Genomic DNA, 16,157 nt, shown 5'->3' with positions numbered 1-16,157 from the left:
CCTTTAGTTAACTGGAAGTTTGGGGTACTTTATAATGCCCCACATTTTATGTATTGTGGATTTAATCAAAATCTTCCTAATCCCTACAGAAAACAGAAAATGAGGGTTTAACTGCAACTACAACAGATAACAGTACAGTCCAAAGCGAAACAATTCTTAACTCTCATCCCAAAAGAAACCCAGTCATTTTGAGAACTGTTTCTACACTTAGGGGGCTATTCATTATTACTTAATTTCTACAAAAGCAGGTGAATCTAAACTGGTAAAGCAGGAGATATCATAAAACAGAAGTATGGGGACAGAAATTCATCAAACTCCGAAAATACAATATTTTTGGAGCTTGACTGCAGGAGCATTCTCCATCTTCAGATGGAGTTTGCTCCTGCACTCGGCGCTCACCCCGTTCCTTCCCTATGGGAAGGAGTCCCGGGTTGTGAAGAGGGATCCTTATATGGATCCCTCCGCCCCAGGCCAGCTCCTTACACCGGAGGCCGGGGCTTTGTGCACTGTTCACGCAGGCGCACTAGCACTGCCGAGTCGACTTGCGGCAAGTTAGTATGTTAATTATCGGGTTCCGCTCGGACCCCAATAATTGACATAATTAATAGACCCCTTAATGAGACTGCAGCCTATGTGCTTCTTAGGATCATTAATGGTTATGAAAGTTGTTTCAGCCCACAAAATTGTTGCCTGTAGCAAGTGGTGGGTAACTGGAGGCTTCCTGGTCACCTAAGGCTCCCCTGACCAGGTTAATGTTGTCCCTTTAAGTCACGAAGGGCCTTATTTAGAGTCAGTCTTAAATGCAATTTGAGACTTTTTTGATAGCAAATTGCAATTTTCTTTACTGCGTATCTGAGTCTTTTCGCAATCCGCATCTTTTTTTTTTTTTTTTTTTGTCTTAAGTCTGACTGCAATTAGGGGACTGAGACGACCAGGGCTGGAATGGGCATGGACTTGCAGAAAGTGGGAGTGCATATGCAACTAAGGTACAGTAGGGGCGTGTAGTCTGAAGTCAAGACAAACATGGTCGCAGAAAAGTCGCAAACGCAGCCTCCTGATGCGGTCTGACTTGGGTCGGCTCCGACTCTTGTGTAAGTGTAAAAGTTGATAGTGATGACTGAGTCCGATTGGTCGCAACTGTGAAGAACACAATTTGCACAAAAAGTTGCGTACATTAGAGGAGCCCCATGGTTGCTCAGAATGTCTGTCGGAACATGGTCACCAGCGCCAGTGCAAAAAAGAAGTCACTGGAGGAGAAATGCCCGTGTCTGACTACCCACCCCCCTGTTAACTATCAGGTACACCCACTTAAAGTGCCTCTCCCTGCGACTAAATTCATTCCGTGTCCCCTGGCAGTAACCATCGGGACGCATGCGCAGTCGAAAAACAAAAAGACAACTGCGCAAACATCTGCACTACGTCCATCTCTGAATCAGGCCCTAAGTTTCAGTCTGACTGAGTAAGGCCCTAAATAATGATTCTTAGGTCACAGTCTACGTAGCAGGTTAGCCAGGCTAAACGTGAGACGGGCATATCTACCCTGCGGCCACGGAGTAAATACGTCCCTGAGTGTGACTACCCCTGGGCAGTGTCCTCCCTCCACTGAAATCTCCTGGAGAGTCGCTTTCTGCCATGGTATAACCAGCGGGGCCGCCCCCTTTGCGTGATGGAGTCTCTGCGGCCAATCAGGACAGTGCCGTGCTGACATTGTGAACTTGACTCATGTGGCTGTCTGGACCCTGACACATCTGTCGCAGCATTGTGTCAAAGGACTGTCGACAGACATGGTTTGGGGATGAGAGGGAGGGGGCCCCACTCAGGGGTCGAGTACCAGTCAGGTTCTACGTAACATTTATCTGGCACTTTCTAGAAGATAAGAACTAGAATCTGATTGATTGCTATGGGCAACATCCCCACTACTAAAACTCACTTTAGTAAATTTACCCCAAAATGTGAAAATACTTCACCCTTAGGGCTCTGGGCCTGACTCAGAGCCGCTCGCTCTGAATCAGGGCTGTCCTAGTTAAATTTGGAGCGGCCTCCTGGCCGCTCGCATAGCTGTGGGTGACCACCCACAGCTTATGCGAGCGGCCAAAAAGATGGTCGCGATGGTCAAGACCATCGCGACCATCGGGTTTGCGACGAGACCCTTGTGGTAGGGTCTCGTCTGCCGCAAGCCCGGAGTGCTTTTGGCTCTATCAGAGCCAAAAACACTCCCACTGACATCACTAGTGATGTCAGTGGGGCCGGACCCAGACGGTAGGCGTTCCCATGGGAACGCCTCCGTCTGGACAGCCACGCCCCTGCCACGCCCACCAAAGGGGGCGTGCTGTCACTCACCATCGACAGCACGCCCCCTTTGGTGCGAGACCCTGAGCGACGGTTTCCCCGTCACTTGCTGGGTCTCGCGCATGCACACGACGGAGCAGCCTCCGTCATGCGCATTTGGGTAACATTGACCTGCTTGCGAGCGTACAGCGCTCGCGACCGGGTCTGAATGAAACCCTCTGTTTACTACAATCCGCATTTTGAATGCAGATTGTAGTGTGATATTACCAACTGAAATCGCATTGCAAAGTCAGCCAATATCACAGGGATTTACTACAAATCCCTTGCAGGGACAGAGCTTGTAATAAAGCTCTGGGCCCGATTCAGACCCGGTCGCAAGCACTCGCAACCGGGTCGATGTTTACCCACTGGGCATGCACACGACGGAGCCAGCTCAGTCGCTCCGGGTCTCGCACCAAAGCGGACGATGGTGAGTGACAGCTCGCCCCCGTTTGGTGGGCGGGCCGGGGGGGTGGCCGGCCAAATGGAGGCGTTCCCGATGGAACGCCTGCCGTTTGGGGGCGGCCCCACTGACATCACCAGTGATGTCAGTGGGAGAGCTTCCGGCTCTGTTAGAGCCGAAAGTCCTCTGGGGCTTGCGGCCAAGAGACCCTACCACAAGGGTCTCGTCGCAAGCCCGATGGTCGCGATGGTCTTGACCATCGCGACCATCAACCTGGCCGCTCGCTATGCGAGCGGCCAGGAGGCCGCTCCCAAAAAAATAAAAAAAAGCCCTGATTCAGAGCGAGCGCTCTTTCAGAGCGTCCGGCTCTGAATCAGGCCCTCTGTCCCTGCGAATCCCCTCCGAATCACGGTATTTTCGCAAAGACTACCGTGACAAGTGCCCCGCGCATGCACCGACCGGCCGCCGCTACCCTCCCCTGTGGCCGAGCCCCACCCCCATCGCTAAGCCCCACCCCCCGAGATCGCAGAAACCCCCCCCTCCCTTAATTACACTTACCTGCAGATATCGAGCCTCCAGTAATGTCCTCTGTCGCTCCGGTCAGGTGACATCCCATACTGCAGTGGGACCCTGTCAGGAGACGACCGAGCCCCAGTACAGCATGGGAGACAGCTGACCGGAGGGAGGACATCACTGGAACCCTGATCTCCGGTCCCTGGACTCAGGTTTGTTTTGGTTTTTTTTTACAGTGAATCAGCGTGTGGTCTGTTTAGACCACACAGCTGAGAACTGGGACTGGCTCCGGGCTCTGCTCTGCCTGTTATAGCGGAGCAGGAGTCCGGTAACCGGGGAAGACTCTGGATAACGCCACCTCCAGGTGGCGTTATCAAAGGGCTTTCCCCTGTATTTTTGCACATTTTATTTTTAGTAACTTTGGCCATATCACATTTCCCATTACAATTATGGGAAATGCGATCTGATCACTAAAAATAAGTGATAATTAGGGCTTCGAGTAGAATTTTACGAATTCTACGCCAATTGCCCTTTAGTAATTGTAGGTGATACTAAAATAATGTTAATAAATTGAGCCCTTAGGAACCCTCTCCTCCGGCTTTTTCAGACCTCCTTCTATAAATCTTGCCACCTCACCATAGTGATTTTTTATTTTCTTTTTTCTCTTATTATGAGGATTTTTGTTTTGATTTCCCCTAGGTTATCGTGTAGACTTGGATTAAGCCTCTTCTTCTCCCTCCCCTTCACTGTCTCTCTCCCCTCCTCTCACGTTTCCATCTTATGCCTTGTAATGTTTAAAATTGTTTATTCATGTTTCTATGCAATTCCATGCACTGCGCTTCATATACGATTGATGTTTTCCTTGCCATATTTATTAATTAACAGTTTCTTATATAGCGCAGCATATTCCGTTGCGCTTTACAATTGTAAGCATTAATAGAACAAAACTGGGTAATAACAGACAGACATAGAGGTAAGAGGGCCCTGCTCGCAAGCTTACAATCTATAGGGAAATAGGCATTGATACACAAGGATAGGTGCTATATATATTGCATTTTGGTCCAGCCAGAATGCACAGTTTCTTGGTTGGCTGCATGATCCATTCACACCGGAATGTTGGCCAAATGTCATGATGATGTGAGAGAAAGACGATGTGTGAGATTGTGTGTGGACTGTAAAAGGGGATGTAATGGAAGCTATGAAGGTTATGTGGGAGGTTCTGGAATCTGATAAGCTTGCCTGAAGAGGTGAGTTTTCAGGGAACGCTTGAAGGATTGGAGACTAGAGGAAAGTCTTATTGTGCGAGGTAGTTCATTCGATAGAGTGGGTGCTGCCCAAAGAAAGTCCTGTAACCGTGAATGGGAGCAAGTAATGCACGGGGATGAGAGACGCAGATCTTGTGCTGAGCGGAGAGGTCGGGTTGGGAGATATTTTGAGATGGGTGAAGAGATGTATGTTGGTGTGGTTTGGTTAATAGCCTTATGTGTAAGTGAAAGTATTTTGTATTGAATACGGTAGAAAACCGGCAACCAATGGAGGGACTGACAGAGCAGGGCAGCCATATACTATTGATGTTTTCCTTGCCTAAGCACCTATTTTTGTACTAACTTAACTGTGAAAAACCTTAAACAAGTATTAAAAAGAAAAAAAACACTTCACCCTTAAACCATGTACACAGAGAACAACTTTTTGAGTGAAACCATGTTTTAAACATGATTTAGGGCCCGATTCAGACCTGCTCGGAGCGAGCGATGTGTCGCATTGTGCGCAAACTAGTCCGAGCAATCGGGAAACACCCAGTATAGACAGCCCAGCTGAATGAGTGACAGGTCAAGCAGTTTGTGGGTGGTAACAGGGGCAGGCCACTGGAAACGGGGGAGTGGAGGTGCGAACGCAGACGTGCCTGAGAATCTTAACGCCGTTTCAGAGGCGTGCATAATGAAAAGTCAGCGTCATAATACACTTGGTTGAAATTCATACTGAAGTGATCGCAGTGCTTGCGGCAGTGTATAGTCAACCTCAAGCGCTGCGATCGCATCCGATGGTGCTCGATGTACCAATGTTTTCATGCACTTCCAGGAGATGATGTGCGCAAGTGGGCGTCTTATGAATGGCTGGTGGGCGTCTGCATACACGAAGTGATCGCACACCAAGACATAGTGGGCGTGTTTATGCCTGGATGCCACTTAGCCAAATTTGCATACGCTGGGAGCGAGCGTTCGTATCTAGCGAACGGGTCTGAACCAGGCCCTTAGCCCCATGTGTGTGTGTAATACACCTTTTCCACCGCCACAAAAACCTGGGTATTTGCCGTGTCAGCTCGGGTCACAGCTCAGTGGAAAAGGCTCCTAGGAAAATATCCCGGACATTCCTTCCACGGTCTCAATCATGGTTTTACGCGGGTAAGACCCGGGTATGGCTCAGTGGAAATGGGTATCCTGGGTCCCATTCACAGCATAGGGAGAGCCCAGTTTCCTAGAACTTGGAGATTATGTAATCTCAAAGCGCTGGCATAGGGAAGGCCCAGCAATATCCCGGGTCCAGCCTGTGGTGTTAACTGAGTTCAAGCTAGGGGTGAGCGGGTTCGGTTCTACTCGGTTCCGTTCGGATTTAAAATCCGAATCTTATTGGCTATCAGCTGTCACAAGTTTTGGATAGCCAATAAGATTCGGTTTTTAAATCCGAACGGAACCGAGTAGAACCGAACCCGCTCACCCCTAGTTCAAGCCACTGCGACACTGCTTGAAACCACTGATTAAAGGCTAGAACCAGGATTTTGGTGGAAAAGCGATATTATGTCACCAAACACACGTGCAAGTATTTAGCATCCTTTTAGTCAATCTCAACACTCTATTCCCTTTTTTTGTTGTCTGCAAAGTCATGTATTGGTTCTGATACGTTTATGTGGCATGTTTTGTCTATTTTTAACCATTGTGTTAAATAGTGTTACTTATTCTGTTCCCCTACAATTAAACAAATTGAAAAGTACATGACATTTATAGGCAGTATTTTTTATTTTTATTATAGTGAACACCACATACAAATATACTTGCCAGTACAAGCACAAATGTCTTGTAAGTAGATGTTCAAAATTTCAATATGCATCAAGAAATGCAAAATAAACTTCGAGGGCAAAACAGCATTTTTTTTTTTTTTTATAAATTTGTTGTAGGCCATAACAATCAAATAAACAATTTCTCCCTCACTGCCCTCTCCTAGGAGCATTGCGGTCAGAAGGGGGTCTGACGCCGCCAACTCTGGTCCGAAGTGTACGGCGTGATGGTGTCCTTACAGGGGTAGCGGTATATGGCGTGCCGTCATTGGATGTGCTGGGACTAGCTTCTGGTAAGTGGGCCAAAATTTGGCTCCCCAAACTTAAAATGGTTGCATTAAGGTCACGCGCAGCATTAGTCTGGGACTCCAGCATTTTTAGGAAGGTGTCGTTGAACCTATTATTGGGGTCTCTAATCTGGTCTAGGCTGTTTGCGACTCTGCTAACTTCGGCCTTTAGACCGGTTATGTTGCAATTGCGCCTGTGTGCCCTCTTATTAAGGTTGGACATTAGATGCACTTGGGTTGTGAGGAGGGACAGCTGTTTACTTTGGAAATTAGACATAGTTTGCCAAAATAAATTTTCCGGCAGTGCAGCAAGAGGACGACTAGGGCTTATTTGTGGTTGCGGAGGTTCTGCTCTGGGTGTGGGTGGCACTGTTTTGGCTATGGGATACAGTCCCAGTGTAATTATCTCCTCCTCTGCCTGTAGGGGCTCGTCATCTGCCACTGGAGCTACAGAAGGTGCTTCCAAGTCTGCAGAACCTATGGAAGACAAGTGGATAAGTATTGGTGACTAATTTTAACAAAGAAAAACATTTAGCTGAATCCTATGTGTATCTTTGCCCAACAGTCCAAAAACAGCTGTTTGTAGTTAAAAATCCAGCTGTGCCGGCAAAGCCTATATTACACCCTCCATTTAATAAAGTTTATCGCCCTCTATATACAGCATCTAGGCACATTAATGTCATAATTGGAAGTCTGGCTTGTAATAATAAAAAACATTGCTGATAATCACCACTGACTTGGGTTGCTATATTTAAAAAAAAAAAAAAACGGGACACATTTGCGGAGACGGCGCAGTCAATCCGCAACACACCCTATTACATAAACCCCATAATATAGAAATTATATTGCAGTGAAGACAAAATACATGCTGTACATATCATTTTCTGGTGTTTGGACATTTAAGAGTTCAAAATGTATCCTGTCTACATTTAAAAAAAAAAAAAGTGTCTACTGAACAAATAAAAGGTAAATATATACCAAACAACAACAACCAATCTTCTATGACCTAATGTGACGAGCCCACACTGGCCACTTGTCAAAAACACATGCAGAGGACACACTGGAGTTAAGCTGGCCACACATCTGAAGATTATCTGTCCAACCAGCCAACTTCTTGTTTGGTTGGAATGAAAATCTGGTAACATATGGGAGTAAATGATGATCAGCAATTTGCTCCTAAATGCCAGAAAACAGATGAAAATGGTCGTTCAGACAAGTCTGTTAAATGTTTGATCTAAACAATTTGTTCAAACAACAGTTTTTGTCAATTTTTCAAGCATTTGTGAGCAAATTGCTGATTGTCATTTGCTTTCATACCTTACCAGATTTTCATTCTAACCAATCAACTAGTTGGCTGGTTGGATGTAAGTTGTCTAGTCTGTGGCCAGCTTTACAAAGAAACTTTAATGAACTTTTTCATGGCATTTTAATAGCAATAGTTGGCTAGAAACCAAGGTCATAAAGGTTACCTCTATGACCCACCAAAGTTTGAACCAAACTGCACATCTACTTGAGATAGTAGTTAGAAAACTCCCATGCAAGATGCCTAATGATTTGCGCACACTCTCAGATAAGCACATTATAAATTGCCTAACATACATTATACAGTTTTTACAGTTCCCTGTATAAACACTCTGCATCATTAAGTGGTCACAAAATAGTTAAAAATGTCTTCTAATAAGCTTATTATAGGTTAATTTCAGAGCTCATTATTTAATGTCTGGCCTTGAATGAGGCAGTGCAGTACGTGCCTCAGGCTCTAACAGACACCACGAAAGCTGGACATTTTGGCATCCTGAAGACTGTTTTCATGATGCCGGAACACAGACCCCAATTCCGGTACGTTCTCGGGAAAACCAGGGACGTATACCACCCCTACCTCTGACCCCAACAAAGATGCAGGTTTAGCATGCAGAAAACTTGCAAGTGTGGTAGTGTTAGACTAAATATTGTAGTGTGCAATGATAATGTGTATATTTTTATATTCAGACTCAACATCAGCATGTGGCAAACTCGGACCAGAAGTCTCCCCTGACGAGAACAACAGGGACAGCCTTGGGTGGCTCAGCAGCTGGCTGTGGTGGACGCAGCGCAGAAGATGGTCCTACACCTGAAACATTACAGCAATCACATCCAAGCTTGGGAATTTATTATGTAGGCCAAAGACATTTCTCAAAATAGTTTACCAGCCTCCTCGTCATCCTCATCGTGGAGCTGGTTTCTGGGCAGTCTTTGAGGTGCTGGGGGTTGTGCTGTGAATATGAAACAAATGTATAACATACACACATTATATATATATTTTATACACACACAAATTTGCCTCGTCAATATGAAAACCATGTTTTAATTTAATGTAAGCAGAGCCATTAAAATTTTCAAAACCATGCATATTGTGGGTTATAGTTCACTGAACATTTAATAACCTGTTTGGTAGAATATGAACGGTCTTGGTAATATGTGTAAGGGGATTTAGGAGCGCAACATTCCAGAGGGGTGTACAAAATATTAGGTCCTACATGTCAGGGCAATGATAATGCAGCAGAATTAGTTAGAAGTGCGCAATCCTTAATTAAGATGCACCAAACAGCATAATACCTTTCAGGAAAATATGGTTGTTTTTTGGGGCCAGAAGTTCAAATACAAAACACACATTACAGGCAGTTTTTAGCAACACATTGACACTCACCAGGCCGTGTGAGGGCATCGGTGTCACGCATTGGCATATGGGCGACAACCTATGGGGGTATAATGGCCTTCAACGGCTCCACATATTCCAGATAGTCGGTCAGGTAAGGAGAGCCACCACCTGTGTGCTGCGCTACCCTGTTCTCCTTGCCCATTTTTTCTTTAACCCATCTTGAGGTCGCTGACCATACCCTACTGCAAGCACTGCGGTGTTTAATTCAGCCATGTGATGTGTACGCTAATGATGAGTCTTAATTATGCATCAGTTCCAACGCACAGACACGCCTTCATTCGCACCACCACACCCCCGTTACCATCGACCACCCCGTCACAATCCACAAACGGCACGCCCTGTCACTCATGTTCGAAGCGTCTGTGTACAGGGTGCGAATGCTTACCAATCGCATGGATTAGTTCGAGCACGCGCACTGCGTCTTGTACGCATGCGCAGATTGCAAACATCAGCAGGCTGTATGCGAACGCAGCCTTGCGACCAGATCTGAATCAGGACCAAAGTTCCCTCCAGTGGTAAGCGATGAACTATTCACAGGGCAGTTTTGCCCTGGGAACAGGGGGCGTGGTCTGCATCAGGCCCGCAAATGTTATATAAACCAAAATGGCCCTCGGCAGAAAAAAAGGTTCCCCACCCCTGGGGTATGTGGTTGGAGTGATCCAGGCACCAAACAGTTAAAGCTTTAGCTCCCAGAATGCCCTGGTCCTCCTCCTCCATATATACCCAGCCCCAGCCATTCAGTTTGTAAACAAGCCCAATGACAGGAGAAGGAAAATGGAGAAGGAAGTACAATTTACACTAGAAACACTCACAAAGATGAGGGAATCAGTGACAAGAAAGAACAGATCCCAACTGAGGCCAGGTGAGTCAGGGTGGGCGCCCTGTGGACCCTATGGACCTTGAAGAAAAAAAAAAAGAGTTAAAAGGCAAGTCTACAATAACTTATTTTCTTTTTCAGGTTCCATAGGGTCCACATGAACTACCTTGGGGATGTCCTAAAGCAGTTCCCTTAATGGTGGGGAGGCTCCAGAGCAGAGAGGACAATCCGCCACCCAAAGGAAGCATCCTGGGGAGGCAAAAATATCAAATGCATAAAATTTGGCCGCCTTGCACAACTGTTCCGCAGAGGCGCCATGTCTAAACGCCCACGCTGGTCCCACCAACAGAGTCGAACGTGCTGTCACTGTGTTAAGAACAGGGAGGTCAGCCTGTGTATAAACTTGAGAAATAGTCAAGCACATCCACCGAGCCAGAGTCTGCTTGTTAGCTGGCCAGTCTCGCTTGTGAAAACCATATAAAAACACAAAAAGCGCATCCGATTTCCTGATGGAGTTGGTACAATCCACGTAGATACAAAGGGCTCGAACCACATCCAGGGAAACTTCACAGACAGAAAAGGTCTTAAGACTGAAAGGCTGGAACTACAATTTCTTCATTCATATGAAAACAGAATACCACCTTCGGAAGGTAACCCGCACGTGTACGGAGGACAGCTCTATTCTGGTGAAAAATCAAAAATGGGGGAGCGACACGAAAGCGCTGCCAAATCAGAAACTCTGCAAGCTGAGAAGATAGCGAGGAGAAAAAAAAAAAAAAAAAGGTGTCTTTGCCGTCAACCATTTGAGATCCACTGTGTCCAAGGGCTCAAAGGGAGAAGACTGCAGTGCCCCAAGAACCAAGGATAAATCCCACGGTGCCACCGGAGGGACAAACGGTGGTTGAAGGTGGAGAACACCCTGCAAAAGTGTTCTAATATCCGGCAGGGGAGCGATTCTGCGCTGGAACCAAACTGGCAATGCAGAAACCTGAACTCTCAAGGTAGCCAGGCGAAGACCGAAGTCTAGTCCAGCCTGTAGAAAAGCAAGAACTCGGTAGACCCTGAGAACTTAGGGTCATACTCGCTGTGGGAACACCATTGAGAAAAAAAAAAAAGGGGGAACGCCAAATCCTGTAATAGATGTGGCCAGAGGAAGGCTTTCATGCCCTGAGCATCGTCTGAATCACAGAAGTAGAAAGACCTTTTGCTGTTAAGACCGAAGACTCAAGAGCTACACCGTCAAAGCCAGATGAGGTAGGTCCAGATGTAGGCAGGAACCCTGCATTAACAAATGCGGCCATAGAGGAAGTGGATTGTCTATAGATAGACGTCAGATTGGTGAACCAATGTCGCCTGGGCCAAGCCGGAGCTATTATTATCACCCTGCCACCTTCTTGCTTGAATTTTCTAAGGACCCTTGGTAGGAAGGAGATTGGAGGAAAAAAAAAAAAAAAGAAGGTATGCCGACCTGAAGTCCCACCACACTGCCAGAGCATCCAAGAAGGCAGCTGAGTGGTCTCTTCTCCTGGACCTGTACCTGGGGACCTTGTGGTTGTGACGTGATTCCATGAGGTCTACGTCTGGTAGTCCCCACTTGCCCACCAGGAGCTGAAAGACGTCCGGGTGGAGGGCCCATTCTCCGGTGTGTATGTCCCGATGACTTAGGAAGTTCGCTTTCCAGTTGAGGACTCCTGGGATGAATATTGCAGAGATTGCTGGAAGATGGCTTTCTGCCCAAACCAAAATGTTTGCCACTTCATTCATGGCTGCTGGACTTCGTGTGCCTCCCTGATGGTTGATGTAGGCCACTGTGTTCACGTTGTTGGAATGAATCTGGAGAGGCCTGCCCTGAAAGAGGTCCTGTGCTAGAAAGAGCGCCTTGTGCACTGCACGAAGCCTCAAAATGTTTATGGGCAAGTGACATTCTTGAGCTGTCCATCTTCCCTGAAAGGTGTAATGACCTGTCACCGCACCCCATCCTCGAAGGACTTGCGTCCGTTGTAAGGAGAACCTAATTTGGGATCCATAATGGACGACCCTTGTTCAGATGAGCTGTCTGCAGCCATTATGAGAGGGAGAGCTGAACCCCTGGCAAGATGAGGATTGTTTGAGACCTTATCAGATGATACTGACCGTCCCACTGAGACAGAATCCACCACTGCAGGGGCCTGGAATGGAACTGGGCATATGCCACCATGTCGAAGGTGGATAACATGGACCCCAGGACCTGCATTGCTGAGTGAACAGATTCTCTTCGATTGCGTAGCAATTTACACACCTGTAATTGTAGAGCAGAACACTTGTGCCCCAGCAAAAAGATCCTTTGTGCCAGGGAACCCAGTAGCACCCCCCAGATGTACCATCTGTTGTGTTGGAGAAAGAGAAGACTTTTTAGAATTGACTATTCAGCCATGCTCCTGTAGACAGAAAATGGTCAGCTGGAGATGACATTGTAAAAGACTGCCAGTATCAGGAGGTCGTCCAAGTATGGCAGTAATCCTGACTCCCTGTCGTCTGAGAGGAGCCGCCTTGACTGCCATTATCTTGGTAAACACCTGAGGGGCTGTGGACAGACCAAAAGGCAGAGCCTGAAACTGGCAATGTTGGTGATGAATAGGAAACCTCAGAAACCTTTGGTGACATTCTTTATGTCTAGGGAAACCATAAAATCCCCCGGCTCCACTGCCAGCATATTTGATCGTAAGGTTCCCATACAGAACTTGGGCACATGGAGAAACCTGTTGAGAGATTTCAGAAAAGGGCGATGAGACCCATTTGGCTTCTGAATCAAGAATAAATTGGAATAATAACCCCTTCCTAGTTGGGCCAAAGGAACAGGTATTATTACCCCTGAACTCAGCAGGGCACGAATAGCCTCTTGAAGGGCCAGGGCCTTGACCAGGTCTGATGCAGGAGCTGTACAATAAATTAAAAAAAAAAAAAAAAAAAAGCCTTCTGAGGGGGATGCCTCAGAAACATGAAGGCATATCCCTTGAGAGACCACTTCTCAAACCAAAACATCTGTTGTTTGATGCCAGGCATAAGAAAACTGGAGAAGTCAGCCTCCCACCCAGAGGCCCGCCCCATCAGGGAAGATGGACGTCTGACAGACCATGATTTCTTGGTTTGCGGTTTGGCCTTCCTGCGAGAATTATCTAGTCTGGAAAAAGACTGTCCCTTTGACCTTCCTTGCGGACGAAGGGTCCAAAACGAAGACTGCCTATATTTAGAGGTAGTCGCAGATGGTAATCCAGCAGATTTTGATACTGCCAAAGTAGCCACTATGTTAGATAATTCTGGTCCAAACACTATTTTCCCAGCAAAAGGCAAAGATTTGAGAGCTTTCTTGGATCCCACATCTGCCTTCCAGGACCTTAACCAAAGGGCAACCGAAATTGCTGATACTCTAGAAGCCAGAGTCCTGCTTCAATAACCGCTTCTCCCACATAAGCAGCCACTTCTTGCATTTGGGATTCTTGCATTTGGGAGAGATAGGACAGTTGTGCTCTGGTAGCCTGTGGCATACTGTCTTCCAGTGCTTTCATCCATTCCTCCATAGCCTTGGCTACCCAGGCCAGGTAATAGCTCCAGATAATGAAAAAAAACTGATTTCAAACATGTTTCAAGTTTTCCATCAGGGGAGAGGTATACAGGGAGACAAACCCAAACCTTCTATGCAGCTTCAGCAGAGCACCAATGGTGGAGTGTGAGCATCTCATATACACAAGGCGGGTAGGAGGAGCAACCCAGACACGGGAAACTTTTGTTGGATCTGTGTCTGGGTCAGGAGAGAGGCTGCCAGGGGAGACCCTTCCTCCCTTAGGCTGCAATCAACCATCAGAGTACACTGGCCACATGGCAGTAGATGCATCTACTGCCGATCCCCTGCGTCAGATAAAGCCCCGGTGGCCTAGTGAGGACGTGGACTGTCTCGGGCCCTCACTGCAGCGGCTTCCTGTGCATCTCCGGCACCAGACGCAAGGACTACCACACGCGATTCCCCATAAACGAGAAATATCCTTTCCTGACATCTTCCATGCGTCCGATTGCAGTCTGAGCCTCCAGCGTCGCTACTAGCTAAGCTCCGCCAAAATCACCAGAAACGTGGGACTGCCTGAGCAAAAAACTGAATGGCTGGGGGAGGGATATATATATATATTTATATTTTAATAGGTTTCCTAAAAGGAAGGATGCACTCGCTGCATTAAAACAACATTTAGGATTTATTCATGTTGGGACATCTTAGTAGATTAGATGTAACTGTGATCATGGTCGACGTTTCTGTTCCGTTCCGAACCTTTCTCAAGGCCTCAGTCCAACAAAGTCATACATGCATAATGGTAGAAAGAGGATATAATAGTATCTCAGCTGCACTGAAATCACGGCATAGAATAGCCAGGAATGGTCTCAATGCAATAACACTGGAGTGTAGCCAGACGTGAGAGATTCATTTAGGGACACTTGGACCTGGAAAGTACTGCCTTAAAGAGCTGAGTGTAGCCACGGTGTGTGGTATGCAGCACCCACTATACATAAAATTATTTTATTTATTTTTTGTGACTCATTTCAAAACCAGGTTGACTTTGCCTTTTAATTGACTGATACTTTAAGACATCGAGCAGTCCGCAGGATATTACATTTACCCCTGAATCTATTTATTAAATAAAAAAAATCTGTAATTGGACAAAAAGTCAGAGAGTCACGTTAATCATTATAATACAGAAATTGTTTAGATGGATGTCAATCTGTAATAATCTGCATCAGAACAAATCTTAAAATATTACTAGGAAACACAGCCGCACATGGTTTCCATCGTACCAACAAAGAAGCTTTAGTAGAAATATAAGTATATTTGACTATTTTGAGCACCTACTGCCATAATTCTGCAACACTGGGGACACATGGACAAGCAGATGACGTGTGCTGGATTCGAGCATGGAGCCATTAAAACAAATATTACTTAGCAGGACAGAGTATTTTAGCTTAATCGTTGCTTTGTTTAAGTGTGGGCAAGAATAGCTCTGGCATGCAGCCGGTCTAAGCACTTACACATACAAGCATGTGCCAGAGAAGCGGAGACAGCAGTCTAGTAAATCAGTGGCGTAACTAGGGTATTTGGAGCCCTGAAATCGATGGCATGTTGAACTGCATTCCATATGTGATCTATTGAACTAAAATCCATGAACCAGGAGAAAAACTCCTCAAGCCATAACCTGGTGCCTATGAACCTGAGTGGTGGTGCATTGTCCTGCTGAAAGACTCCACTCCCATCTGAGTAAAAGCATGACATAACCATCCTTGCGGCTCATTTGCACCTGTTTCTGTAGCGTCCACTAGTCAGAGATATCTGCAGATGTATCAGGGGTCCTAATCCACACCATAACAGAGCCGCCATCATCGTGGACTGCCGCTTGTTGGCATACGGGGGTCTTAGGTCTCGTGGGGTTTTCTTCAAACACAAAATCGTTCATCGGCTCTAAACAATTGGAAGCTCAACTTGTGGACCCAGGCAAAATGTTACCCGTCATCTTGCATCCAGTGGCAGGGTTCACGAGCTGAGGTACTGCCCAAAGCCTTGTGCCATGGGGTCAGCAATGGGACCCAAGTGGCCAGTTGTCTCCCATACACCATAGAATAAGGTCTCCCGTACACCACAGAATAAGGAAACATTGCACTGTTGGAAAGCTGATGTTACATGTGGTCCCAGCATTGAATTTTAGTATTATCATCGGTAATGTTGCACACTGGTTGGACATTACAATGTGTGTCCACAATCATCCAGTTTTTCATTGGCCACAACAGTGTTGGTGCTGGATGTCTTCCCCGATTATGCACAGTAGCTGTACACCCTTGAAATTGTTGCACGTTCCAAATTTCGTGTTGATTTCGGAGATTAAGTGACCCAATTCTCTGGCACCTACTATTAAGCCTCATTCAAAGTAGCTTAAATCATGATATGCCGCCATCTTAACTGCAAATTAGAGATAACTCCCCATTTATAGTACTTCAGTTGATGATACAGGGGTGTGGTGGCATGCACTGGGATTGGAAGCGGCTTT

General features: G+C 46.5%; 1 protein-coding gene across 5 annotated transcripts in view; it reads right to left on the bottom strand.

Moving 5' to 3' along the window:
• Window positions 1-6,224: 6,224 nt before the first annotated feature.
• LOC148518751 (E3 SUMO-protein ligase ZBED1-like) overlaps window positions 6,225-16,157 on the bottom strand; it is a 17,742-nt gene continuing 7,809 nt past the window's right edge. For all 5 annotated transcript variants that reach the window (XM_088477089.1, XM_088477093.1, XM_088477090.1 and 2 more), the window contains exons 4-5: window positions 8,770-8,835; window positions 6,225-7,060 (exon numbers count right to left, since the gene is read on the bottom strand). In XM_088477089.1, coding sequence (XP_088333215.1) covers window positions 6,447-7,060; window positions 8,770-8,835 — 680 coding nt within the window. In that variant the 3' untranslated portion in view covers window positions 6,225-6,446. The remainder of the gene's footprint in view (window positions 7,061-8,769; window positions 8,836-16,157) is intronic.

The sequence above is a fragment of the Taudactylus pleione genome, unplaced genomic scaffold (assembly GCF_031769625.1).
Source record: "Taudactylus pleione unplaced genomic scaffold, aTauple2 ptg000199l, whole genome shotgun sequence".
NCBI lineage: Eukaryota > Metazoa > Chordata > Amphibia > Anura > Myobatrachidae > Taudactylus > Taudactylus pleione.
The sequence above is the reverse complement of the archived record's forward strand: the minus strand, read 5'-3'. Positions and strand labels throughout refer to the sequence as shown.